Below are 27,240 nucleotides of genomic sequence, written 5' to 3' on the forward strand. Positions count from 1 at the left end.
GCTTTGCAATGGACTTCAAATAGGCTTTAGCCCAATGGTTGTTTAACCTTTTACCCTTGTGCCCCCCCCTTTACATCTACATGTGGAGGTCACCCCTCCCCACTCAACATGGTATATTAATAAAAATATTTTGTTTGTTTAGTATGCATACATTTGTCCACACATCCATGTATATTAATATTTTAACATTTTGTAAGCAAACAGCTCTCCTCCTTCTCCTCCTTCAGACAGAATCTCCAAGCACTTTCCTTACCTTTCTCTTCCCCTCCAGAACAGAAAAAGTTTGGGAAATAGAGAAAAGGAAGAGGGATTAGGGCCCTTAACTCTCATGTTACCCTTGAACAACTCTTGTGCCCCACCAAAGGTCCCACCCAACAGTTTGAAAACCATTGCTTTAACCTGTATTTGGTCAGACTCACTCCAAGTCTTTGGTCAACATGGCTCCATCACACTTACAGTACTTCATCAACACCAATTCTCTAGTAAACCAGGGTGCTAATTTGGCTCCACTCCACAGGAGACTCAGGTGCAATCCTGGTCACAGTCCTGGCCACCTCTCCCTTCCAGAAGTCAACCACAGCTTCAACAGAATCATTGAATGAATCAACAGAATTGCTGAGGTGAAAGGAAAATCTCCAAGATCCATCAGAAATCCATCCAGATCCATCAGCCTCTTGGGGTGGACAATCCTAATTGGTCTCCTACCCCTGGCGACTCTAAACCCAGCAAAGTAGTAATCGGTCCATGGCAACGGATCACCATCATCCCAGCCAGCACAGAAAACAAAATGGAGAATGTGCCCAGTAGCATGAGTGGGGGCAGATACAAATTTGAACAGACCCACGGTTGTCATGAAGGCCAAGAAATTCTGAGCCACTTCTAAGAAAGCAGCCTCAGCATGGATGTTGAAGTCCTCCAGCATCACAAGCCAAGGGAAAGCCAACACCAACTGAGAGACCACTACTGCTTTCTCAGGATGGGAAACTGTTGAGTTAGAAGGTTGGGCAGTACACCAATGGAATCCCTGTTCTGTCCTGACTACCTACATTCAGATATACACACTCAAAACCTGTGGACTGTGAGATAGGTCACCTGATCAAGGAGATGGAATCCCAACAGACAACTATAACTCTACCTCCCCACCATTTAGGCCACACTTGCTAGTGCAGAGAATCTTGGTGGGAAAGCTACAGAGACTGCACACACATCCCAACCTCATCCAACCAGCAACAGTGAATGCTATGGTGATTCTGCAAGTGTGTGTGTGAGTGGATGGAGTGGAATCACAGAATGTGGTAACAGAACAGAGTATTGAAGTACCCAAGAATCTCAGCTCTCATTTAAAGATGATAAACACTTTTATGTGAGGCTTGTGCTTTGAAGGGGGATGGAGACTGATAATCACTGGTCGCATCTTTTTTTTAATTCTCTCTTTGCTCTTTTGCTTTTATCAGCATCGTTCATTTGTGGAATGGGAGCAGGCAACCAGAATGGACACTGAAAGTTCCCACCCAAGCTGTGATTCTTGAGAAGACACATCACCTTGAAAACACTCAACCTTCCTAACCTCTGTTGCACTGATCGGGTTAGCAGTGCATCACCCTTGGCCCTTTAATTACACATCTTTGCAACCATTAATCCTGGTGCCATCAATTACTGGAGCTTTATCCCATTCATTTTTTTTTAAAAAGCATTAGGGGTCTAGCAAGCAGTCAAGTACCGCTCTCCTCTACCTGTCAATTACAAAGCATCCTATACCTCTCCAGCCTATGTTGCTATATGCACATTCAGGGTTTCCAGTCTCTCTATCTTTTTCTCTCACACACACATACAGAAAGAATGCTTCATTCCACTCATTATTCCATCATTATTTCCCTATCCACTCATCTATTTAGCACCAAACTCTCTTAAAAGCATGTCCTACAACAAAGACTGTTTGAGCTGAGAGAAGCACTGAAAGAATAATACAATTAGGCACAGAATATTCTGACAAAACCTCTATTTAAGGAAATAATGGGGGGGGGGGGAGAACGGAGACAAAATCATGAAAGCAATCATCACCATCACTGAAATGCATACATTTAAATCACAAATTACACTGTGCAGCTCAGCAAGACTGCTCCTGCCACACTGCTGCTCCTCATCAGAGCTACTGTTTTGTTGGAGGTGGATTTCATCCTTGGACACAAACAATAACTTGGTCCTCTTTCTGTGATAACTTTCCTCTCCCACACACTTCCCCCCATCTTTCCCATTATTCCCCTCTCTATGTGTACAAGATAACTCTACACGTGCAGCCTCCATCACATGCTGGGATGAGAGAAACAGAGAAGACAAAAAGGAAGAAGATGCCAAAAGCATCCCCTATGTATTTTTATATACTAAGAGAAGGATTTTTTTTTTAAGTAGGTCCTGTCTGCACAGGTGAGAATATTCTGGAAACAGCCCAGAGTATTCTGGCTCTGGAGCTCCCCTGACATTCCCCCACTACCTGCTGCAGCTGCAGCTGCTGCGAGTCACTCCCTCTGAGGCAGAACAAGGCACCCAGCATCAATCACATAGTTGAGCACCTTGTTCTAACCTCACAACAAGTGACCTGCTGCAGCGGCTGCCATGTCAGGTGGCAAAGTGGGACACATTCCAAACAACCCCCAGCATTGCAACAGAAGGCTCTGGATCTTCCTGGAAGATCCGGAGCAAAAGGTTAGGGTTTAAAATCTGTTATAAATGGGATACACCCTGGATTTGGTACTGGATGGGCTCGAGGTGACCAGATGTCCTCTTTTTCAACTTTTTCAACTCTTTTTCAACTATATTTCAACTTTTGGTCCAGGAGGAATTCCAAAATGTCCTTCGTTTTGAGCATTACTAAGAAGCATGAATTTATATTTATGCTAGTGTTTTTAGCTTTTATTTTGTAATATCCTATGTTTTTCTTGAATGTTGTACATTTTACAATGCCTTGCCCTCCTTTGCAGCTATGACATCTGGTCACCTTGGACAGGCTGGAGATGTTCACGTTATTTGCACCAGAACTGAGGGTTTGGGCCAGGGGTCGGCAACCCCTGGCCTGTGGGATGCATCCGGCCCACAAAGGCAGCAGGACCAGCCCCAGGCCAGTCCTGCCGCCACCGCCGGCTGGGCCTCTGCGGGCTCCTCCCACGGCCCGCGCGGCCCCAGGCCTCTCCTTCTGAGGCCCCCTCAGAGGCCGGGAAGGAGCTGGCAGAGCTGCCCGCGTGGTTGTCCTCCTCCTCCTTCCTGGCCTCTGAGGGCCTCGAGGCCCCTCAGAAGCCGGGAACGAGCCGGCGAGGATGCCCGCGCAGATGTCCCCCTCCTCCTTCCCGGCCTCTGAGGACCTCGAGGCCCCTCAGAAGCCGGGAAGGAGTTCTTGGTGTTCTCTGTGCAAAATCCCCTCTCAGCACCTTGTGCCTTTCTTGGTTGAGACAGTGTGCATGCTTTCTTCCTTCTTTTGAATTGTTTTGTAGTAGTTTCCATGCTTGGAACTATTATTATTATTATTATTATTACTCCGGGGGCAGAGCATGTGGCCCCGCCCCTGGAGGGTGGAATCTCCATCCCCAGCACGTGCCCCCCCCCCTGGAGGGTGGAAGCTCCACCCCCCAGCTCCAGCCCCCCAGTTTTCTGAGGGACAGCAACCCGGCCCCCGGCTCAAAAAGGTTGCCTACCCCTGGTTTGGGCTATGCACCATCCAAGACCCTCTGATGAAAGGACAGGGGAAGGCCATTTTATTTGGTCCTTGCAGACAGGTCCATAGGCATGCATTCTGTGCAGATCTTAGTTACAGTACATTTCCAGATAAACATATCTTTTTTCCTTTTCTTTCTATATTAAAGGATCTATTCTCTGTTCTTGTGGCTATGAAAAAATGTCACATGGGTCAGATCAGGAGTAAATCATAGAACTCTTCAGCAGAACATACGTTATTCTACCCACCTTTATGAGCTCAAAGAATCCTGGTCCAGACATTCTGATACCTGCCACATCCATTCTTTGATTATTGAGAGAAATGCAACTACTTCACCATATTTATCCTGCATCCATAGATTCATGAACCTAAATTATGTGTAAATATGGGGTGGGAAAAGTTTGCTTGTGTGATACCTGGGTTGGACTGGGGCAAAAAGCCCACTTCCAATTTTTTATTACATTTTAAATCACACCTTCCTTCCAGTGAAATTAGGGGAGCACATATACGCTTCACCTTTACATTAAAACTAATTTTGTATGTCGTGTTGTCAGAGAGAGTAATCAGCATAGTGGCATTATTTTTTTCTTTAAAAAACAGGTTGAAATTTCATTATTTTTTTATAAAGAATTCAGTATGGCTAGTTTCCCCTCCCCTCCAGTTACACAAACATGACAGTCTTTTATTGCTTTGGCTTCCAGATTACTGATGCAAACTTCTTCACAGAAAAGTGCCCTTTGTCCAGGATGAAAGATTATTTCCAAATGGGTAAATTATGGCTCAAAGCATTTCCCACTCCAAAAGACCATGAGAGCTAGAAACAATCTAATGTTTGGTTATGTTTGCAGAAAATGTAGAAGGAAAGTAAAGAAAATGACACTCAGGAATAAGAAGGGAGACAAGGGTGGGTTACACACCGCCATTAAAGTACGGAGTCAGTCCGTACTAGGGTTAGGAAGGTGCGGTGCTTCTGCACCCCCCTAACCCTAGTACGGACTGAGTCCGTACAAAATGGCGGCCCCCCTTCCACATGGGGGCCACCATGACGACATCATGACCACACCGCCTCTATACGGGGGGGCGGCGCGGACGTGATGTCGTCGGTCCGCGCCAGGGCGCTTAGTGCGCCCTTTCTGCGAACCAGGAAGGAGCTCCGTTTCGGAGCTCCTTCCTGGTTTGCGGCGCTGCTTTGCCTCGCTGGGCGCAGCCTTCAGACGGCTGCACCCAGCGAAGCAAGGGAGAAAGGGGCCAAGTGGCCCCTTTCTCCTTCTCCTCACCACTGCGGGGTGTCCTTGGGGCTTCAAGCCCCAAGGACACCCCTTTTCAGGCTGCGGGGAAGCGGCGTTTTGCCGCTTCCCCGCAGCCTGAAAAGTGGCGGATCAGGGCCTCAGTGGCTGCCGTTCTGGCAGCTGAGGCCCTGATACACCGGGGAAAGGGGCGGGTGCAGCCCGCCCCAAATGGGCGGTCTGTAACCCGCCAAGGTTTGAGGCTGAATCACAGCATGCTTTTTAAAAAAAACAATACAATAATAGTACATAGATTGATCTCTTAAGAGAGATAAAAATTCAAAGAGCAATAGCATGGGATTTTTTATTAGGTCTAACTGAAAGCTATTTTTATTTAGACTGGATTAGATATGTCTGGTTTGGATTAAGGATTGGTTAAAATTAAAAAATAGAAAACTATTGAAATTAGAGGGAGAAAAATTAACTTTTGGATGGCATGCTTATTTATATTATAATAAAGAGAAAATAGACAAGGAATTTAATAATCATTGTATAAGGAAGCCGTTATTATGGATCTGGAAGACAGTGAGAAAAAAAATTGGCGAACCAATTACATTAGAAACCTCTCCAAAGGAAGCATTTTTATGGAGAGAGAAAGGACTGGTAAAGGATTGGTTAAAATATAAAGACCTGTTAGTAAAAGATGGGAAAACTTACAGATTTAAGACTGAAGAAGAATTTCGTGATCAAAATTATAAAATCCATTGGTATTTAAAGTGGCAACTAAAGGAAAGGTTCAAAACAGATCACAGGGAGGGGAAGTCTGTGGAAGATGTAACAGAACTGGAGAATCTATTAAAATTAGAAAATAAAGGTTTACTTTCCAAACTTTACAAATTCTTATTGAAAATAGAACTAGAAAAAGATGTAATTAAAAATAATATGATAACCTGGGCACAAAACAGAGGGCATAACATAGAGTTAAATCAATGGGAATATACGTGGAACAAATGTTTAAAGTATACCAGAAGTCAAAATATTAAGGAGAAGTATTATAAAATGTTTTATAGGTGGTATATTACACCAGATAAATTGGCTAAAATATATGGAACAAAAGACAAATGTTGGAAATGTTTAAAAGAAAAAGGAATGTTTTTTCATTGTTGGTGGTCTTGCCCGAAGATTCAAAAATATTGGCATGAAATTCATAATTTAATTGGGAGTATGTTAAAAATTAGAATGGAATTCAAACCTGAAATTTACCTACTTAATATAATGGATGACAAATTAGAGAAAAATTATGGTAGAATAATTTTTCATTTGATTACTGCAGCAAAAATTGTATTGGCACGAAAATGGAAAGAAGAAAACATCCCTGATGTAGGAGAATGGATAGATAAAATCTACAAACTGGACGGAATTGACAAATTGACAAGATTATTAAACGACGAAAATATGGAGGACTTCTTTAATGAATGGGAAAGTGTTATAACTTTTTTACATCAAGAAGAAAAGGAACTTTATGTAGAAGGCTTCATAGATTAAAATATTTTTAAGTAAATGTAACTAATATGACAGAGTTAAAAATGTTAAAATGGCCATGAAGAAATATTAGGAAAATATTCTTTCTTAGAAGCACTTAGTAATATGTAGCATGCAGACAGTAGTGAATAAATAAGTGGATTACAAGGATCACAAATGAAATGTTAAATATTATTCCCGTGTACAAGATAGGAAGGTCTGTGTTTTATGTTGGATGTATAGTTAGAGATAGGAATTGATTGTATATTTAGTTAGTGTAATGTTGTATGTTTTTGAAGTTAGAATGATTTATAGGATGACGAAACAAGAAAGCACTAGTATGTGGAAGAGGGTTAGTGTAAGTGAGGAAAGTTTGTATAGCGAAGAGGAGAAAGGAATGAATGAAAGGAATGGAGAGATGAAGGGAAAGGGAGAAAAGAGAAAGGATGGGTACGAGACAAGTTTACTTGTAAAGATAATAGGTTTTAATATATAGAAGGTAAAGTATTTTATATGTAAATTGTCTTTGTGATTAGTAGGATTTGTGTTATGTTTGTCTGTGTTTTGTAAGTTCAATAAAAATTTAAAAATAAAAAAATAGATTAGATTTTTTTTAAGGATGGAAAGAAAAGAAAAGAAAAAAGAAAAACCTGATAATTTGGGAAGTCCAGATGAAGCTTTTCTTGTACAATTGCCCTGCCTAGTTGTCAATTCTTTTCCAAGGGGGTCTAGATGACTACAATGACTTCCATTTGTAAATATGTTCATCTGTTCCTCTGTTCTTTCTACCTTTTCTCCTAGAACAAAAATATATCTAAGTGAGGGAAAGAGAGAAGAGCAGCACAACTTTTGACTGTAAACACTAAGTGTTCTCCATCTGGAGGCATTCCTGACTTCAAAATCAGACAATATTAAAAGGGAGATACACAGAATAGCTTTATATATGTGTACTCAGAAGTAAGCCCCGCTTCATTAATGGAGTTAGCTTGGTTAGAATAGCAGCCAAGGGAAGTTCTTTGTGGATCAGGAGTGAACAAAACACGTCCTACCAAATGTTGTTGAACTGTAAGTCCCAGCATACCTCAGCATTGGCAATTCTGGCTAGGGCAAATGGAAGATGCAGTCTAACAACATCTGGAAGAGTGTACATCCCTCTTGCTGGGCAAGGCTGCAATCTTAAGTATATTTGCTAGGGAACAATCTCCCCTGATGTCTACAGGCTCCAAATAAGCAGGCTTAAGATCCTGCTATAATCAAATGAGCCTGTGCATCCATCAAAACATAGGTAGAAAAAGAAGCAGTGGTTACTCTACCTTTGACAATACAAAAGCCAATTGCTGACCATATATATATAAAAGATAGCACAGATCAGGATGCCTTATACAACAGAGAGCAACAGCCAGCCAGGAAAACCTGCAAAGCTGGAGAATCATGAAAAAGGATAGATTATATAGTTTTTAAAAGTAACTTTATCTTCTTAAGGAAACAGCTGTATGAGAAGAAGAGGCAATGTTTATTGCTCCATGATCTAAAAAGCCATTCAACCAAGCTGGGAGGGGGTTAAATGGGGCAATAAAGATCAATATCTCCTGATAAGAGGAGACCAGGTCTTATACTGTCTGAGGAAAGTCAGCCTAGCAGCACGTCCTGTTTAACTCACCCTTAACTGCAGCTGATGACAGGACATAAGACTGGGAAGTGTGTCCAGTCCTGGCTGTCTCTTCTGAGAAAGGAAATCACGGAGCTAAAAAAGTAGCCAGAATGATGAGGGGGTAGGACCATCTTCCTAACGAACTTATCACACTACACTGTTATACAATTGTAACTGCTATGGCAAAACATCCTATGGAATCCTGCGATTTGTTGTTTTTGTTGTTGTCTGCCTTTAAGTCATGCCCGACTTATATGGACCCGAAGGCAACCCTATCATAGGTATATATTTTTTTGCAAGATTTGTTCAGAGGAGGTTTGCCATTGCGTTCCCCTGAGGCTAAGAGAGTGTGACTTGTCCAAAGTCACCCAGTGGGTTTCATGGTAAGGAATTGACCCCTGGCCTCCAGAGTTGCAGTCCAGTGCTTAAACCATTATGCTACACTGAGGAGAGAGATTTAGAATTCTCAGCCAGAGAACATTTGAGCCTCCCTAAACTGCAAACCCCAGATATTACAAGACAGTTAAAATGGACTATAATATATGTGATAAAGGCATAATAAGGAAAGATTAACACACTGGGGGCTTTTTAAGTGTGGAGGGGCATGAAGGCAGGATTTTATATGGAAACATAGAATTATGAATAATGAAAATTATGAAAGAAGAAAGATGCATAAGTTACCAAATTTTTAAAATAAGTGTTATTGAGCTAAAAAAGTTTTAATATAAAGAAGGGATGGACCTATCATATTACAACTTGGGAGTCACCAATTAAACTGATGGGCAGAAATTCAAGGCAGGTAAAGGTGCAGTGGTAGATTTCTGATACAGGGTCTTATAGGTTCATTGCTCTCCAGGGATTCTGGGAACATATTCTCCTACCCTACCTATAGATTCAGGGGGTTGAACCTGGAGCCTCCTACATGTAAAACTGGTGCTTTATTGCTACCTATGATGTAAATAACACATGATTAATTTACAGAAGCCAGCTTAAAATTTAAACAAATATGCAGAGGATAGTTTTAAAAAATACTCTATGTCTAAAGACAATCTACCATTGAATATTGGCTCCTGAGGAAATACAATGTGGGGAGGCTGTTGACTTCAATTCCTGGTTATGAACATCTTGGCGGCATCTGACTGGCCACAGAAAGAAACAGAATACTGGACTTACATGGAACTTGGTCTGGTCCTGCGAGGCTCTTTTCATGGTCATAAAGGATTTCCATGGCACTCTAGTGATCCAGCAAAAGAAAATCAGAATCAAGTATAATCCTCAATAGCTCAGCCTGTTAAGAGACCCAAAGGAAGTAAACTGGAAGAACTCAGCAGAGAAGATTTTCTGCATGTGGGGAGGAATTAGCTCTGGCACGTTACAGAGCTCCCAAGAAGGGCACTCTGCCGCCGCTGCCGTTTGCTACGTCCGGGAACTGCAGCAGCCAAACCGTGCAGTTCCCGGGTGTAGCAAGAAAGAAGCGCCGAAATGGCGCTTCTTTCTGCGACCCGGAAGTGGTGCCGCGAGGCGCTAGTCGCACACCCACGGTGTCACCTCCGCCGTGCGATGTCTGGATGCTATGCCTCCGCAATGTCAAAATGGCACCCCCCATGTGAATGGGTGCTGCCATTTTGTACTGACTCGGTCCATATTAGGGTTGAGGGGCGTCCGGAAGGGACGCCCCTTCTCAACCCTAACACACCCTTCCTAACCCTAGCATGCCCCTTTGGCGTGTCTGTAACGCACCTCTGTTAGCCTGTTGCAGCAAAGACAACAGCCAGGCTAGTGGTACCTTAAAGACTAACCAGTTTTATCTGGCATAAGCTTTTGTAGACTGCAGCCCATTTCATCAGAAGCACAGAGTGTTGCCTCAGCTGGCAAATATTAGCAGAGAAAATTATTGCTGTGCTCATCCTTGAGAGTAAAGTAATGCAAGATGGCTTTTATTGGGCCCTCTGCAGCTGATAAAGAGGTGAAGAAGTGTCTGCGCTCAAATGCTCTTGCTAGGCACTAGTCACGATGTTTCTTTGCCTAATTTGGCTCTATCCATCATCCACAACTGCCATTCACAACTTGGGCCCCCTACCCCATACATTTCAGGTTAAAACTCAAGCAGAAAGAGAGGCAATGCTGAATTTCAGAGCAAGTCCATAAAAGTATCTGAGCAATGGGAAACGATGCTACATTGGTATGGGACTTTCCCCAATACATAGTTCCACATCTGGCCAACTCCCTGTAGCATCCAAAAAAATTCTTTCTCTTATTGTTTGTAATAATTGACATAATGGATTAGAATAGGGGTGGGGATACTTTTAGGGTATCCGCCCTAGACAATTATGCCACTGACACTGCTGTAACTGCCATGGTGCCATGGGATTTGTAGTTTGGTGAACTAGTGAGAAATGTCAAGAAAAAAGCAACATGGGATATACAGTAAATGAAATAAAACATGTATGTGAGAGTCAGGGTGACTCAGAGGTGAAGAGCTACAACTCCCATCATCCCTGACAAGAAATCTCTGCCAAAGAGTTCTAATGCTATATTCAAATCAGTGGTCTAAAGAATTCTGAATATCAAACAAAAGTACAACAACCACCATTTATTTGTATAAGGCACAATGACCGTTATAAAATATTACGAACAACAACTATACATTTCACTGGACAGTAACTTGTTAACTTATAAACAGAGATAGGGGAAACCTTAGCAGGTCAGACAGCAGGACATCAGCAGCAAAACAAACTGACATACCATTCCATCTTGTCCCTTTTATAGTTCATCATTATTGTTTTTATAAATTACTACATATCTTTTGGGCAGCCATAGCAAAATCAGCAACCTTAAGAGAAATAGGCTTAGAGCTATCTGCCAGCAGATCACAAATAATGTCAAGCTGCAACCAATCTTGCTTTCAAAACTTTGATACCCTTGCTTTCAAAAGCTCACCCAGGAAATGTCCCCTAGGATCCTCAATAAAGGGCAATAGAAAAGATAGATCTTCCACCTCTCCCTAACCAGTGATGCAAAGCCACTATGTATGAGGGATCCCTTTATACCTTCCATCCAGGTAGGCTGTTGGCATTGTCTGAAAATGAAGGGCAATAAAGACTTTTCTAAGTGTGACAAAGGTTAAGTTATGGATGTATTGTTGGAAATATTGTTCCCCTTTGAACTGGCTATACCAGCTAGAAAACACTTGCTGTTAGTTAGTGAGCACATTATCATAGGAGTCAAGCTTGATTTTTTTTCTCAGATCAACAGCTTGTCCATCTTGATTACTGGAATCTGAATATCTTCAAAATAGAATCAGAGAAGACCAAAAATGTGCCCATCTACCTTGAGAAAGCTGTTCTTCAAAACAACATTTTGCCAAATTGCCTTCAACCATGCACCAGACATTTCCTGTAAAGAATAACCACTTTATGAAATTTTGCCTTAATTGAAGGGAGATCAACCGCCAACCTAAGTAGGGAGGATGGAACCCACAATAGGAGGACCAGCAGCATTTTCAAATATCTGTTCTAGATACCTCACAAAACTACGAATGCCAGGATGGCATAGGATGGAGCCATGGCAGTTCACTGCGAATGCCTTCATCTGTTTGAGTGTGTGCAAGCACGTGTGCCTCCAAATCCTCTGACAACCTGTGGCAATCCCAAGAATTTCCTAGGGTTTTCTTAGGTAAGGAAGATTCAGAGGTAATTTTGCCAATTACTTCCTCTGAAATATAGCCTATGGATCTCCTATCCAAATACTAACCAGAGCTCTGGGATAGGATCTGGGGCCTTTAGGATATTTGAGTCCTATAGCCTTCTTCTACCTTGGGATTTTTTTTAACCAGTATTCTGAGGTCTACCAGTCAGAGCCTGGCACACAAGACAAACACTTAGAATTTAAAATAAAGAAAAACCACAGTGAGACCTGGGGAATTTGTTTAGAGAACTGAACTGATGGTTAGGCCCCACAGTCTTTCTACACAAAAAAAGTAATCCGTATACTTCAGCAGTATTCCCAACAGTATACTTTAGGAAAGGGGAGTCATTTTTCACTGTTATTTTAAACAGCTGGAAATCAGAAATTCTTGCTGATTTATGGCAAAACACCCTAAGAATTAGCAGTAAATGCAGACCAAACTTCTGTCAACTACTGGCTTAGAGGACATATCAAAAGGTTCTTTGAATCATCCTGTTGCCTTAAAACAGGAGCTGGGCACCTGGTGAAGCATTAAAGACCACAGTTTACATTTCATCAGGAGCCAAGGCCATTGTTAATTTAAATATTTGCACTGCGTGGACTGATTCAACAACTCTTTCCTAAACATTCAAAACCTGGACTATTATTTTTTTAAAAAAAGAAACTGCAGGCATATTTGACTCTAATATTTACAAGAATTACATGCATAATAATATTTATTATGGTTACACGCCAGTCAAACAAGAGTTATACATCAGGGGTCAATCCTCTATATTTCTTTAAAAATGGCAGTTCTAACCATGGTCTCCTGATTGGAAGCAGACATACCCACAAAAAGCCCTTGCACAGTGAGGCAAAAGGCAGCCTCCTCAGAGAGCAAGTAATGTCTGCTGCAGTTACAATGGGACAGACCAAATGATCTAGTCACACTTGATGCTGAGATGGGACAGAATTAAGTTTCTGAAACAAGGTTGAGCGACAGCACTGAATCATGCAGAGGCACATTGTGTGACCTCCTCTACAGTGGGATAAGACTCATGAGAGACTCAGACAGCAATCCTTGCACACACTTAGCTGTGAAGAAGTCCCACTGAACTCAATCAGACTTACTTCTGAAAAGACAAATATAGGATTGCACCACTTATTAGTTAAACGGATTCATTTCTTACACCATGCAGTTTTGAAATTACCATTTGTGTATTCTTTTCATTTACACAACAATAAGGAGACCAACAATAGTTTGAAATCCTGCTATCTATAGCTCAATAGCTATAAGGGTCTTATGCATACACCTGCATGCTCACTAACTTGGAAGTAAAGCATCATAAATAACTTGTAATATATAACCTTTGGGGATGAAGGGCATAACAATGATTTATTTAAAAAAGGCTAATGTAACAACTAGGAACATCATGTTAGCAATAGGTTACTAGAGTGTCACTCTTTAAATAACAAGTAATATTAATAAGTAAGGAGACAGACGGGCAGGAAGTGGCATGCCGGCGCCAATTCTAGGGGTCGCGAGTGCACATCAACTGCACATTCCCAAACTCTAGCATGTAACAGCAGCGCCATGATGGCGGTCTCCACCATCATGACATAAGCAACGTGCACCGTATAGATGTCGTTGCATGTTGCTTACATCACTGATGCGTCACAGTGCACCAATGCACTTGTGACGACCACCGCACGGACTTAAAAGAACCTGTTTTCTCTGGGTTCTTTTTGGTGCAGAGGGGGCCTGGCCGTTTGAGGGGCTGGTTGTCTTAGTATGAATATGATTAAGATCTTTAGGAGAGGCCCTTTGGAGCATCAAGTGGGGTATCCAGGCTCCCTGGGCTATTTATAACTTTAAAGCTTAAAATTAACACTCTGAATTGATCCTAGAACAACTGGCAACCAATACTGATTTTTCAGTATTGGAGGGATGTATGATCATAATCTTGTGCACTGACTTGCATCCCACCTGCTATATGACTAAAGAGGTGGTGGGTTCTTATTCATTAGAGCAGAGATAGGCAACCCCAAAGCCTTTTCTGAGTAGCCGAGGGCTCCTTAGAACTTGTTTTTTTAAAAGTGGCATCAAGGATTGCTGTCAAAACGTTTGCTTTTCAACTTTATCACGAATGTAGGACCAGGACTTCTGCCCCCTCCCAAATATGACTTCAAATCCCCCCCCCCCATTCAATTCTCCTTCATTACCCAAATTTCTGGCACTGCAATAATGTAAACTTTTAGTTGAACATCAAAAAAAAAAAAACATTTTAGTTGTTTTGGTGTTTGTTGTTGTTGTGTGCCTTCAAATAGTTTCCAATTTATGGTGACCCTGAGGCAAACCTCTCATGGGGTTTTCGCGGTTAGATTTATTCAGCCTGAGGTTGAGAGCATGTGACTTGCCTAAGGTGTTTTAGGCCAGGCAAGGACATGTGAATATAACAAATACAAGTGTCCTGGCATGGAATAATTTTTGATGTTTCACTTTCTGCAGTGCTAGAAATTTAAGAAATCAAGGGGGGAAATCATTTGGAGGAAAAGAATTCTTATTGTGGCTAGCAAAGTCTTTATTTTCCTTCCAAAGCAGGCAGCAGCTGGAAAAGAGAGAGCATTTAGTTCAGAATAAGAGTGAGGAGGGGAATATAAGGCCCCTCCTTCCAGAACTGGGGTTCAGATGTGTTTTAAGACCTCCACCTTGGATCGTTTCTGTTACCTTCTTTAAAAATGTAAAAGTATCAGTCTCCTGCTGTTCCATCTGGATTCTGATTTGCCCAAATTCTGCTACCAGGAAGAGGAATATTATATAGTCACAGGAAAAAGCAAGTGAGACAAGTTAAGCAGGTCTGGACAAAATGTCAATAAGGCCACAAGAAAAGCTCTGTGGGGTAAAGGAGAGTCATGACGTTTTGGAGCTCTGTGGTGCTCCCAAAAGGTGCTGTGCCCAGGCACCAGGCTTCAGGCCAAAGCTCAGAAAAGCTACTTGACTACTTCTCCCAGAATTCCACAGCTAGCCTGGATACTCTGATTGGTGGATTCTGGCTGCTTCAGTCCAAACAAGTATTGTTTCCAAGCTCTGCTTCAGACCAACTCCTGAAAGGCCAATAGGGCATGTCCCACATCCCACAAGTTGTACTGACTCACTTCTCTGGGCTGGCCTTCAGCCCCTGAGAACTGCTTGCACTTCCAGTTCTCCAGAAAGGGCCATCTTCTCTTCCTTTTGTGCATTAGCCAAAACAGGTCAAGGCAAACTTTGTCACCCACTCTGCCTATGCATCAAATTATCAGTTGGCCAGTTCTCCTAGAGCCATCCCAAAACAGCAACTTCATCTGCTAAGTAGGTGGTAAATTCATCTCAGCAGACAGAACTTATCTCTGGCTCTGAAAACAGACTGGATTTACCAGGCCATTCACCACCCAGAATAACTCCAGCAGATGACACTTTGCAGATGCTGCGGCTGCAGAGAGAACAAAGCTTTACTTGCTGTCCCTGCCACTAACACAGGCCCATTTTCTAAAAGGAGATCAGTGCTATTACCAGTTGACTTTATTCCCAGTCCAGCAACACCTGCACTCTAGTTCACCTTCCCAATTCAGTGGTGTTAAATCCTTATTAAAGCAAGGATACTGGGGGCCATTCACACTACAGAATTATAACACCATGGTTCCATTTGGATTGCCATGGCAACTCCCTCTGGAAAGCTGGGTTCTGTAGCTTAGGAAGTAGCATTTAGAGTTCTCAGCCAGAGAGCTCCAGTGTCTCTGACCCAACTAAAAACATTGGTACTCCATAAGACAGAACCATTTCAGTCCAAGAGGAATAATAATACAATAACTGTACAGTTGAATGGACTCTAGGTTGGAGAAGAGAGCAAGGAAGATGTAGCCAACCCTCTGAATCATCAGCCCTAAAATATGTTGTTCTGAACCAACTCACAAACTACTAACATGGTCAGCAGAGTATGGAAAAGTTACTTTTGGAGTTAAAATCATGGAATCCCTCAATCGAAGAGATTCTGATTAAATCATTCTGGAAGCACCTCCACCCTCAAAAGTAACCCTTCCAGCCTCTGCTCCTGAGTTTGTTGAGCTAAACAACTTAAATGTATGGTTCATGATGCTTCGTAACTTGAAACAGGTCCATGCTAGTTGTTACCGAGGGAGTGTTCATTTTTTCATTATGTGTTACCTATCTATGGTTGTTGTCCCCCCCCCCCCACTAAAAGAACAGAGAGGTCTTAATTTGGGGAAGTGGTTCTGGAATAAAGAGAATAACAAACTCACTTCTCCCAGAATAATTTTCCTATTATATTTCAAATCTTATCACCATGGATCCTTTTCATCCTGGAGAGAAGTGACCAGTGGGGTCCCACAGGGCTCTGTCCTGGGCCCAGTGCTATTCAACATCTTTATCAATGACCTGGATGACAGAATTGGGAGCATACTTATCAAATTTGCAGATGACACCAAATTAGGGGGAATAGCTAATACCCCAGAGGACAGGATCAAGATTCAAAATGACCTGAATAGACTAGAAAGCTGGGCCAAAGCTAACAAAATGAAATTCAACACGGAGAAATGTAAGGTATTGCACTTAGGCCGGAAAAATAAAATGCACAGATATAGGATGGGTGACACCAGGCTGAATGAAACTACGTGTGAAAGGGATCTAGGAGTCCAAGTAGACCACAAGTTGAACATGAGTGAACAGTGTGATGCGGCAGCTAAAAAGGCCAATGCTATTTTAGGCTGCATCAATAGAAGTATAGTGTCTAGATCAAGAGAAGTAATAGTGCCACTGTATTCTGCTCTGGTCAGGCCCCACCTAGAATATTGTGTCCAGTTCTGGGCACCACAATTCAGAAAGGACATTGAGAAACTGGAGTGTGTCCAAAGGAGGGCGACAAAAATGGTGAAGGGTCTGGAAACCATGCCCTATGAGGAACGACTTAGGGAGCTGGGGATGTTTAGCCTGGAGAAAAGAAGGTTAAAAGGTGATATGATAGCCCTGTTTAAATATTTGAAAGGATGTCATATTGAAGAGGGAGCAAGCTTGTTTTCTGCTGCTCCAGAGAACAGGACCCGGAACAATGGATGCAAGCTACAGGAAAAGAGATTCCACCTGAACATTAGGAGGAACTTCCTGACAGTAAGGGCTGTTCGACAATGGAATGCACTCCCCCGGAGGGTGATAGAGTCTCCTTCCTTGGAGGTCTTTAAACAGAGGCTGGATGGCCATCTGTCAGGGATGCTTTGATTTAGATTTCCTGCATGGCAGGGGGTTGGACTGGATGGCCCTAGTGGTCTCTTCCAACTCTATGATTCTATGATTCTATGATTCTACCACTATGAGCAGTTTCTATTATTAATTTGTTTTAAGAAAAGAGGGACCCATTAGGAGCATCCTGAAGCTTCATCCATTTTGACCAGATTCTCCTAAGAAAAAGAAGGGGCATACAACAAGTAAAGGCACAGGCAAGTGAGAAAAAGCATAACTATTGTACACAAGTTCTAAGAAAAGGCAAGAATCCAACAACGTAGAGGAAAACAAAACAAGCCACTAAGACTTGAAGATTCTTTGGATAGCTTATTCTTGGTGTGTGCGTGTGAAGCTGCCAAAGGCTCTGTTGTGTTGTGCTAGCAGAGTATAGAAAACCCACAGAGGGAGCTCACTTATGGAGGTCACCAGGTTTTCTTCTAGGTCTGGGGCAATAAGGGTTAAAGCAAGGAATGAAGTTGGAAGGCCCTAGCATCACAATAGAAGATGGTCCTGGGGACAGGCTGCAGGACCTGGACTCCTGGGCATGTGCAGAATATCTACTCATTACAGATAAAGGCTGGAGGCTAAGAGGAAGAGAGACTACATGGTCTGTTAGGTCACCATCTTACTTGGCAGAATGATCTGAGGCCACTCAGACCCTTTTTCAAAGGAAGACCATTAAATACGTGTTGGTACCCAAAGACAGCTTGGCCTCTTCTGTTACTTTGCTGGCTCTTTTCCAGTGGAATTGCAGTATACAGTGCTCTAAAATACATCAAGGCCATACATGTGTATATAACTATCCACCACAATATCTTTGGGTTTCTGCGGTATTTTCTACAAACACTATTTTTTCCCCATTTTCACAGCATATTGGATTAGACTTTTCAGCTTCTGCCTTACCTACCACCTCAACAATCTCTTTCCTGGTAGCCAATATTACCTTCACCCACTCACCAGCTGATTTTGCAGAATTACAGTTTTTTTTGCTATCTGATGTCAGGGATACCTTCCACATTATCTAGCATGCATAGCTATAGAGAGCCACTGGGAGAGGCTAAGATCCTCTCCTTTTCCAGAGGCCCTGATCTCTGGCAATCTAAACGTAAACCTGGGCGCAGTATTATTTATACTCTATATTACTATGCTGTTTTCTAAATGGAAAGTGTAGGTTTGAGAAAAGAAAATGCAATAGGTCTGTTGCCATGTTTTTTGTCCTAGGGTTAATTGAAAACTTTAATTGGCTAATTTTCTCCTAACCAGGTCCACATGACAAGTTTGGCAGCAGAAACATGAATTACTCCAGTAAGAAACAAAACAGAAACACAGGGAGAAAGAAAGCTCTCTGTATTTGCGTCTGTTAGTCTGTCCATCTGTTTAGATGTTGAACAAACTGATCTGGTCAAACTGGCTCCACAGGCCACAACACCCACTTGAATCAAACTGAAGATGCTGTTATGAGAAGTACCAACTCAGGATCTGCCAGGGAGGTGCAGAGGAAAGGGGTAGAAAAGAGTGTTCCCAGATAAGCAATTGTTAACACGATCCATATGGTACACAAGTTGGCTTTCTGTTTAACCAAAATGATAATAGCAAGAGGAAAGAATGCAGGGGAAGAGAGGGGGTTGTTCTGAGAGAGAATGGACGTCAGGACAAAGCCTGCTAGTTAAAGCATTCTCTGGAGCCAAGTTAAAAGAAAACTCATTGTGAAAGAAACTGCAGCTTTCTGATTCTTTACAGCTTAAGCTTCACAAACTGTGCCCACCCAGCCCCCCACACTGACAGATCCAAAACTTCAAGCCCCAAAAATCAAGACCCATTTTCCTGTGCCAAAAGGTCTCACTGATCCATGGGATTTTGAAGGAAATCCTGACATGATTCTTGGTTGAACAACACAGAAAATGAATATGATGCTTATCAGTAGCAAATTTTAATCATATAATTCCAAACCATCCATAGTATAGGATGGCTTTTTTACTTTTTGTTTTCTACAATGTGTGTGTCTGAGTGTAACAGCAAGACAAATTATCTCTCATAGGGGTATCATAATAATTTTTCCCAAGAATGTGGTACAGTATTTGTCTTCAAACAGTAGCAAGAAAAAGCATGAATACACTCATATCTAGATAAATAGTTCTATTAATTAATGCAATAAAGACACTGCACTCATAGGTATTCACTTTCTTACCGTATGGTTGTTAATGACTTCAAAATTAACATAAAAATTGCTTCAAAACAAACATGTGGGTATTCATAGAAGGGGGAAACTCTGTGCAAAATGTGGAAGCATTTGTTTTCTTTAAAAACCTAAATAATGACAGGACCCAATTTCTTCTCTAAGCTTTTCGCAGTCTTGCTCCCTACTGAAAACATCCACTTTTTGCAATAAAGAAACTTTAATGACAGCATAATCCTAAGCATCCTCTGAGACCAAAGAGACTTGTTCTCAGTAAGTATACAGTGATTGCTTTTGTTCTCATTAAACAAAATGAAAGCATTTTAGTTGGTTAATCATCTGCTTTTAAACAGATGGATTGTTTTCAGATAAATCTAAGGTGTTGAAACCTCAGCATAGGCATCTAGCTGTGATGCTAAAGGAAGTACAAGCTAATTTAAAATGTATGCCTATACAAATCCACTGAGAAGAAAGGGTCAGTGATTTCAATGGGTCTTTACTTCCAGGTAAGTGTGCATAGGACTTTAGGGTTAACACAGCTATTTCCATTCCATTTAACCCCCCCTCCTCATTTCTCACTACACTAATAAACCAACAAAATAGGCATGTGTCAACTCACAGCCTCACAGTTAGCCTCTCCAATTAATCAACTAAAATTTTCATGAACAATACTGATTGATGTAACTCCATCAAATTTTACAGCCCTGATTTTCATTAGTTGGTTGCTACACACTGTAATACTGAAAGTAACCATTTCCAGAGCATTCCAGATATTGGGCTGATTTGCTTACTGACTGATCTGTAGCTGTCTGGCAGCTCATTGACAATGAATTAACCAGAATACTTGGCATACAGAACTAGGATGCATCAGAAATAGCACAGTACCTGTAATTCCAACATCCAAATAGAATATAAAAACATTGTGGCACAAAACAATGTATGAAAACAGCCGCAATAGTTTTGTGCTACAATTGGATAACTTTGTGTTTTTATTGTGATGCTGCATTTTAAGAAGTGTATGAGAATAACATTTCTAATATCGTTAATGCTGACTATACATTTTTATTTCGCTGTTATCTGTCCATCCCAGTTCTGCGTGTCAAGCAAATTGTCCTGTGTTAGGATTTATCTCCTTTCCACTTCTTGTTTAATTAACCAACAACAAACAGGAATCAAAGATGTTTCCACTACAAGCTGCATCAACCTCAGCGGATGGCACTTTGGAAACCTAATTTAAAAAATAATAATAAATAGCTAAGATTCCCCAACTCAGGTGGGCACCTGAGGTTTAACCTTTAAAATACTGTTATACTCAGACATTTTCTGCAACTGTTTATGCCCCATTTGTTTTTTGCTTTGTTTTTAAAAACCCAAATGGAAATAATGATTTCCTATGTTTCCATAATCTGTTTGGCAATTAAAGCGCGATCTACCTTTCCATCTTCCTAGAACTGCAGAGCAGAAACAACCAATGAGATCATCCTTCCAGACCTAACCCAAGGTGACCAAATTCTCTCAGAGAAGCCAGGCTGCTCAGCAGGTCACTGCTAAGGCATTGCAGTCGTCCGTACGTATCCAGGGATTCTTTATCCATGGATCCAAGCATCCACGGCTTGAAAATATTCCCCCAAAATATAAATCCCAAAAAGCAACCCTTGATTTTTGCCATTTTATATAAGGGACACCATTTTATTGTGGCATTGGATTTTAATGGGACTTGAGTATCTATGGATTTTGGCATCTGTGAGGGGTGGGGTGGTCTTGGAACCAAAGCCCAGTGGATATAGGGATGCCATATCCCGCCTGTAGGTAGGACAATCCCTGTTTGGGCGGTGCCATCCCGGTCCCAGTCCGGTTTGGCGCCAAAACCAGGACAGCACCACCCGCGGCCACCACCGCCCCCATGCGCGCCGCAGGGTCCTCCAAGGCCTCGCTGAAGCCTGGGAATGCTCTCCGCGGTCAGAGCTCCGGCCGCGGAGACGCTCTTTCCCAGGCCCCAGCGAGGCCTTGGAGACGGCTCTGCAATTGCGGAGTCCTCCAAGGCTTCGTCGAGGCCTGGGAGGAGGAGGAGGCCGCTTGCCACTGCGGCGATGGCCACAATGACGGGCGGCCCCCGCACCCCTTCCTGGCCTGAGAGGAGGCCGAGGCTTCCTCCCAAGCCGGGGAGGAGGAAAAGGTTTAAAAATGTAGGACCTTTTTTTTAAAATTTCCTGGCCAGGAAATTATAAAAAAAGGTCCTACATTTTTAAACCTTGTCCTACATTTGTCCTGGTTTGGAGGTCCTCAGGTATGGCAACCCTAAGTGGATATCAAGGGCCCACTGTATTACTTTTAAAGAATGTGTTAGATTCTTTAGCCTAGTTGCCGTCACTCTTTTCAGTCTGTTGTTTAAGCCCAACATTATCTCTCCATTTTTTCACTCCTCTCCAAGAAAACAAAGGGCTGAATGACACAAGAACAGGCATGGCATCCCACATAGGGCACATCTGCTTATAAGACAATGAATAAAGATGCCCATAAGATCACAGGAAGCTAAAGGAATCATTAACCCACCCAAAATCTGAAGTGAGGGCAAGATCCCAGTCCTAGGAATGTGCCAGTCCTCCCATCCATTGCCCTGTCAAACCAATCTGATTTGCAAGGGGCTTCAGAAGGCAGGCATGAGCAGAGATTAATCAGAACTGCCTGAGTTTTCCTTTAGGGATTCCAGAAGGGCTTCTTCTCTGAAGGCATCTGCTATTTTGCAGCCTGCTTGTGCGTGTGTGTGCATGTGTGTGTGTATTTGGGCAATGAGGCCCCCCAAGATCAAATTCTTCCAGGAGACGCAATGAGGCCGGAGCCAGCCAGTGTGTAACTCCATTCCCCAGCGTTCCCTCTGCCCCCCTCCCACCTCCTTCCCAGCCTGGGGTTGCATTTCTAGAGTGTGCAAAATAATGTCATGGGTGATGGGAGAGACGCTGCCTCGAAGTGACATTGTTTGAAGCCACTCTGTGCGCTGCTTGCAAGTCTGGCTAATTGACAGCTCACTAAACCCACAACCTGGGGGGATTTTTTCAAAGCCAATCAATAGGAAATGCATGAGCAGGGAGGGAGGGAGGGAGGGAGGCCCCCCTGGTTTTAAAGCCCCCCCTCTTTCTTTCTCTCCCCCTCCCCACTTTCGCTGCTGCCTGCAAGATAGAGACCCTGGACAGTGGCAAAGAAAAGGGAACAGCCACTGCCACGCTGAATCAAAATTCCTCAAGAGACGGCTGCTTCTCTCGCCCCAGGGGTCACTGCAGACACAGCATACAAACAAAGGCCCTGGTTTTTGGCTGCCCCCAAATATAACACTGCTCCGGCCTTGTGCACCAACCGCTGGGCAAGGCACACATGCACATGGGGCGAAAAAGGTGGAAATACGGCCCTTCTGCACCCACTGATTCATTTGGAAAATACTCCCATTTTTATCCCTCCTAAAAAAAAGCAAAGCTTGATTTCGCCCATTGATATAAGGGGTGCCCTTTGACTTTGTTGCTCTGGGCCTTCAAGTTGTTTCTGGCTTATGGTGACCCTATCGTATCAGGAGGCCGAGAGAGTGTGACTTGCCCAAAGTCACCCAGTGGGTCACATGGCCAAGCTGGGAATTGAACCTGGTCTCCAGAGTCGGAGTCCAATGCTCCAACTACATGGGGCTTGAGGATCCACAGATTTGGGGATCCAGGAGTGGTCCTGGAACCAAACGCAAAGGATACCAAGGCCCTGCTATAGATGTCCACAGAACCAAGGCATCTTTCCTTCTGGGTCCCCTTTGGAAGTATTCACTGCCTTTGCCAAGAGAAAACTGCAGACATCCTCCCTGGCTGCCATCCTCCCCTGCAAAGACGCACCCACCAAACCCAAAGGGACAAGGTCCAGCTCCTTCCCTGAGTTTCTGAGTCAGCCAAATCCCTCTCCAAAAAGGGCCCCCTGCCCCCCCCCCGGGCTCTCCAAGCACCAGCCCTGGCCTCCCATATTAGTAGCAGTAGTAGTATTGCCACTATTGGGACTCCAAGGACTGAGGCCCTCATCTCCCCCCATCTCCCAGGCCCCTTGCACACCGGGGGGGGGGGCTCTCTGTAAAGCATTGGCTGTGTCCTTCCATAAATAACCATAATATCCCACTTTCCCCCTAAAATTGGGACTCGAAGCAGCTGACCATTTCCAAGCCCAGGACCATTACATGTCCTTCCCTTAAACTCTCCCTCCCTGCCTCAGGCGCCCTTCCCTCTCGGGGCAGCAGCAGAGAGACCCAGGCCCCCAGCACACACACCCCCATGCCCCCCCTGGAAGGAGCCCTGGGAGGCCCTGGTTAGGCTCCCTCTGGAGGAGGAGAGGAAGAGGAGGAGGAGGAGGAGGAAGGGGAGGAAGAGGAAAAGGAAGGAGAGGAAGAGGAGGAAGAAACAGAAGAGGAAGACGAAGGAGAGGAGGAGGAGGAAGAAGAAGAAGAAAGAGGAGAAGAGGAAGGAGAGGAAGAGAAGGAAGAGAAGAGGAAAAGGAGAAGAGGAGGAGGAATAGGAAGAAGAGACGAAGAAGAAGAAGATGAAGAAGGAGGAGGAGGAGGAGGAGGAAGGAGAGGAGGAAGAGGAAGAAGAACAAGGGGGAGGAGGAAAAGGAGGCAGAGGGAGAGGAGGAAGGCGACCGGGCCTGGAGGAGTCCGGAGAGCCCCTGGCTGACTCCCTCCCCCTCAGGGCCATCCCTCTCGGACGCCGCTTGAGCTGCCAGGGGCTCCCCGCGAGGGCATCCTGGGCAGCGGGGCAGTCCTCCTTTTCCCGGGCCCGTCCTCCAGGAGCTCCTCCCCGCGGAGGCTGAGAGCGCTAGCTGCCTGGCGGCCCCTGTCTTGGCAGCCCCTTCCCTTCCCTTCCCTTCCTCCCTGGGCTGACCTCCTCATCGCTGCCCCAGCGTCCTCCCGGGCGAAGAAGCCATGGGGCCCAGCGGGAGGGCCATCCTCCGGCCGCCTCCGCTGCTGCTCCTGGGCCGGGAGAAGGCAGCGGGGCCGGGCCCTCCTCCTCCTGCTGCTGCTGCTGCTGCTGCTCCTCTTGCTGGTGGCGCTGCTGCTGCTGCTGCTGGTGCTCCTCAGCCCTGGCTGCAGCCTCTGCCGCTGCCGGCCCCTTCCCCGCCCCCTGACCTCCCTCCGCCTCCTCCTCCTCCTCCAGCGCCGGCCAGGGACACACGCCCCTCTTGGGACACCAGACCCTCCCCCCGAGGAGAGGCAGCAGCAATAGCCCCGGCCCCAGCAAGGACGTCCTTCTCCGGCTCCTCAGGGCCCTTCAGCACACCCTCCTCCTCCTCCTCCTCCGGGGTTTAGGATGGGAGGAGAACTCCAAGACATAGCCCTGTTAGTCTCTAGAATCAGTACAGAGACAGAGAGAGAGAGAGAGAGAGATCTTGCAGCCCCTTCCAGACTCACTGGGAGAAAGAAGCTGGCAGCCAGGGACGTAGCTAGGATTTTAGGAAGGGGGGGTCCAGACTAAGTGCCACCATTATAATGGGGCTTGAGTGCGGCGGCGCAGCAGCACACACCATTAATTTTTCTAATGGAAGGGGGGGGGTCCGGACCCCCAGATCCCCCCCCTTGCTACATCCCTGTGGCAGCAGGAGCTTTCCTAGACAAAAGTCTACTTCCCCAGATGCACTTATCCAAGGAAGAGGAGACTGAAGTCTACCAAAGCTCATGCTGCCAACTTCTTTCTCCCAGTGAGTCTCAAAGGGGCTGCAAGATCTCTCTACAGACAGGTTTACAAAGTGTAAGCCATCTGCCCCCAACAAGCTGGGTACTCATTTTAGTATCCTACAGAGGGATGCCAGGCTGAGTCACCCCTGAGACCCTGGCACGGTTTTATGAGTGTGTGGCTGCAGTTGCAGAGGTTGTGGTTGTGACGCTTTCAAGTCATCTCTGATTTAGGGCGACCCTAAAGCCAACTTCTCAGGGGGGTTTCTTGGCCAGTTTCTTCGGAGAGGGTGTTCATTGCCATCCTCTGAGGTTGAGAGAGTGTGCCCCGCCCCCAGATAACCCTGCTGCAGAAGCCCCACCCCCTGTGTGCCAGGTGACGCCAGGGCTGGGCAGCCACTGCTCCTAGTTATGGTAGTCCAATGCACAATAGCAGCGATTGCTGCACATCTGCCACTGTGCTGGCTTCTCTATGTAGTAACATAACAGCAACCCTTTATGGGATGCAGAATTTACAGAACTACCCATTTCTAATTCCTGCAGATAGAAGCCCACTTACAAAGACATAAATCCCTAACAGGATTCTGGCCCCAGTCTTTAAGATGAAGCCAGCTGCCATGTTAAGAATCTATTCTTCTTCTCCTCAGTTCGTCAGAGACAGCACTTGATCAGGGGGAATACTGGAAGACCAAAGTAGTCAACATCTAGTAATCCTAGTGACCACATAAGGGAGGAAATCTTCCTTTTTGGTGGTTAAAATAGTTTCTGGTGGCCATGAGACTTGGCCATGAATTCTTGGGCAAGTCACATGCTCTCAGCTTCATCAGGGGAAGGCAATGGCAAACCTCCTCTGAACAAATCTTGCCAAGAAAACCCCATGATAGGTTTGACTTAGGGTCGCCATAAATCAGAAATAACTTGAAGGAACACAACACACACACACACACACACACACACACACACACACAATTGTTAACAGATCATACTGGGTGCAGTCCTATAAATATATATATATATATATATATATATATATATATATATATGGTTGGAACGTTTGATCATTTATATACGATGCTTTCCTTTTTAGGAAAAGGAGAGCAAAGATATTCTGTACAAATTGTGATCATCGTTTGAATTTAGTTGCTGCTATTGCGGGTTTTTTCTTCTGAGGATTGGTGAACAACCATTGAGCACTGTGCTGTATGGAACAACCCAAAGAGACCCGTAGAGATTGGCAAGCTCCACTCCCATCAAATTTGGTGGCAGGCTTGCCTCTGGCTTCAGCCTACAAAGGCTCCGGCTTCTCGTTTATGGGCTGTCTCCATAGAAACAAAAGTGGATCCCCCAAAGGAGGGGCAAAGGAGAGAGGCAGGAATGAGCCAGAGGCGGAACAATCCGAATAACTGTACGCTGCCAGTGTCAGGCTCTGTAAAATGCTGCAAGGCCAGAGGATGGAGGAATGTAGCACTTAGCCCATGAAAGCGATTTTTAAAAACAAAGATTTTAGGGGCAACTTGATTTTATTATATTATTATCCCCGTTTATGGCCTTATCAAGGGGTCTTCATGGGTGACTTGCAAAATAAAATCCCACGTATGAACAGAACAGATGAAAATATACCAACTGGAAACAATTTTCAAGCCATTGCAATTAAAAGCCTGGAGTCAAGGGACAGGCTTCCTAAATCAGAGCACAGGAATATGAGACCAAATCATTCCTGACTTTGAGGCTGACATTATTTCTATTCTTATTGTAAATTATCTGTCAGCCACACACACAGATTTCGGCAAGAATTCAGAGAATGCTTACCCTAAGTATCCATACAAAGAAATGGGAGAGTCATGTTATGACTGCAAAGGATGCAGAACCATTTTAGGTGGTTATATATGGGTTGAAATAATGTGGTTTGCGGTTTTCCCGAACCTAGCTGCATAAGAAAAGGGGAGTGTATTCCAAGTTTACTGCATTACTACAAACTTTGGATATTGGTTTGAACAGTAGCATAGTATGTGGTGCACTCTAAATATAAAAATGAGTATTCTTCAGGACAGATGAAGAAGTAAGAATAAAGGTGCTAAGAGTATTTATTGTAACAAAGTTGTATGTAGAGTGGCTGCTGTTTGACATCTTCACACCTTATTGTAATTTCAGCTGCTTTCATTGGTTTATTTTATTTCAAATTATGTATTTTAATCTGTTCTCTTGTTACACTGGGATTTTATTTTTCCAGTCATGAGGGATCTTTGCTAGGGACATAAAATGGGATAATAATAAAATAAAATATTATTATTAATATTAGGATTCTTTTTAAACAAAAATAAACAATATCCAATCTT

General features: G+C 43.9%; 1 protein-coding gene across 2 annotated transcripts in view; it reads right to left on the reverse strand.

Annotated features, from left to right (window-relative positions):
* FIGNL2 (fidgetin like 2) overlaps positions 1–24,307 on the reverse strand; it is an 87,326-nt gene extending 63,019 nt beyond the window's left edge. The window contains exons 1-2 of one of the 2 annotated variants that reach the window (XM_042449210.1): positions 24,117–24,307; positions 9,278–9,392 (exon numbers count right to left, since the gene is read on the reverse strand). In XM_042449210.1, the coding sequence (XP_042305144.1) occupies positions 9,278–9,332 (55 nt within the window). In that variant the 5' untranslated portion in view covers positions 9,333–9,392; positions 24,117–24,307. The remainder of the gene's footprint in view (positions 1–9,277; positions 9,393–24,116) is intronic. The other variant, XM_042449211.1, reaches the window with a different exon arrangement.
* Between the last annotated feature and the right edge of the window lie 2,933 nt (positions 24,308–27,240).

The sequence above is a fragment of the Sceloporus undulatus genome, chromosome 2 (assembly GCF_019175285.1).
Source record: "Sceloporus undulatus isolate JIND9_A2432 ecotype Alabama chromosome 2, SceUnd_v1.1, whole genome shotgun sequence".
Taxonomy (NCBI): domain Eukaryota; kingdom Metazoa; phylum Chordata; class Lepidosauria; order Squamata; family Phrynosomatidae; genus Sceloporus; species Sceloporus undulatus.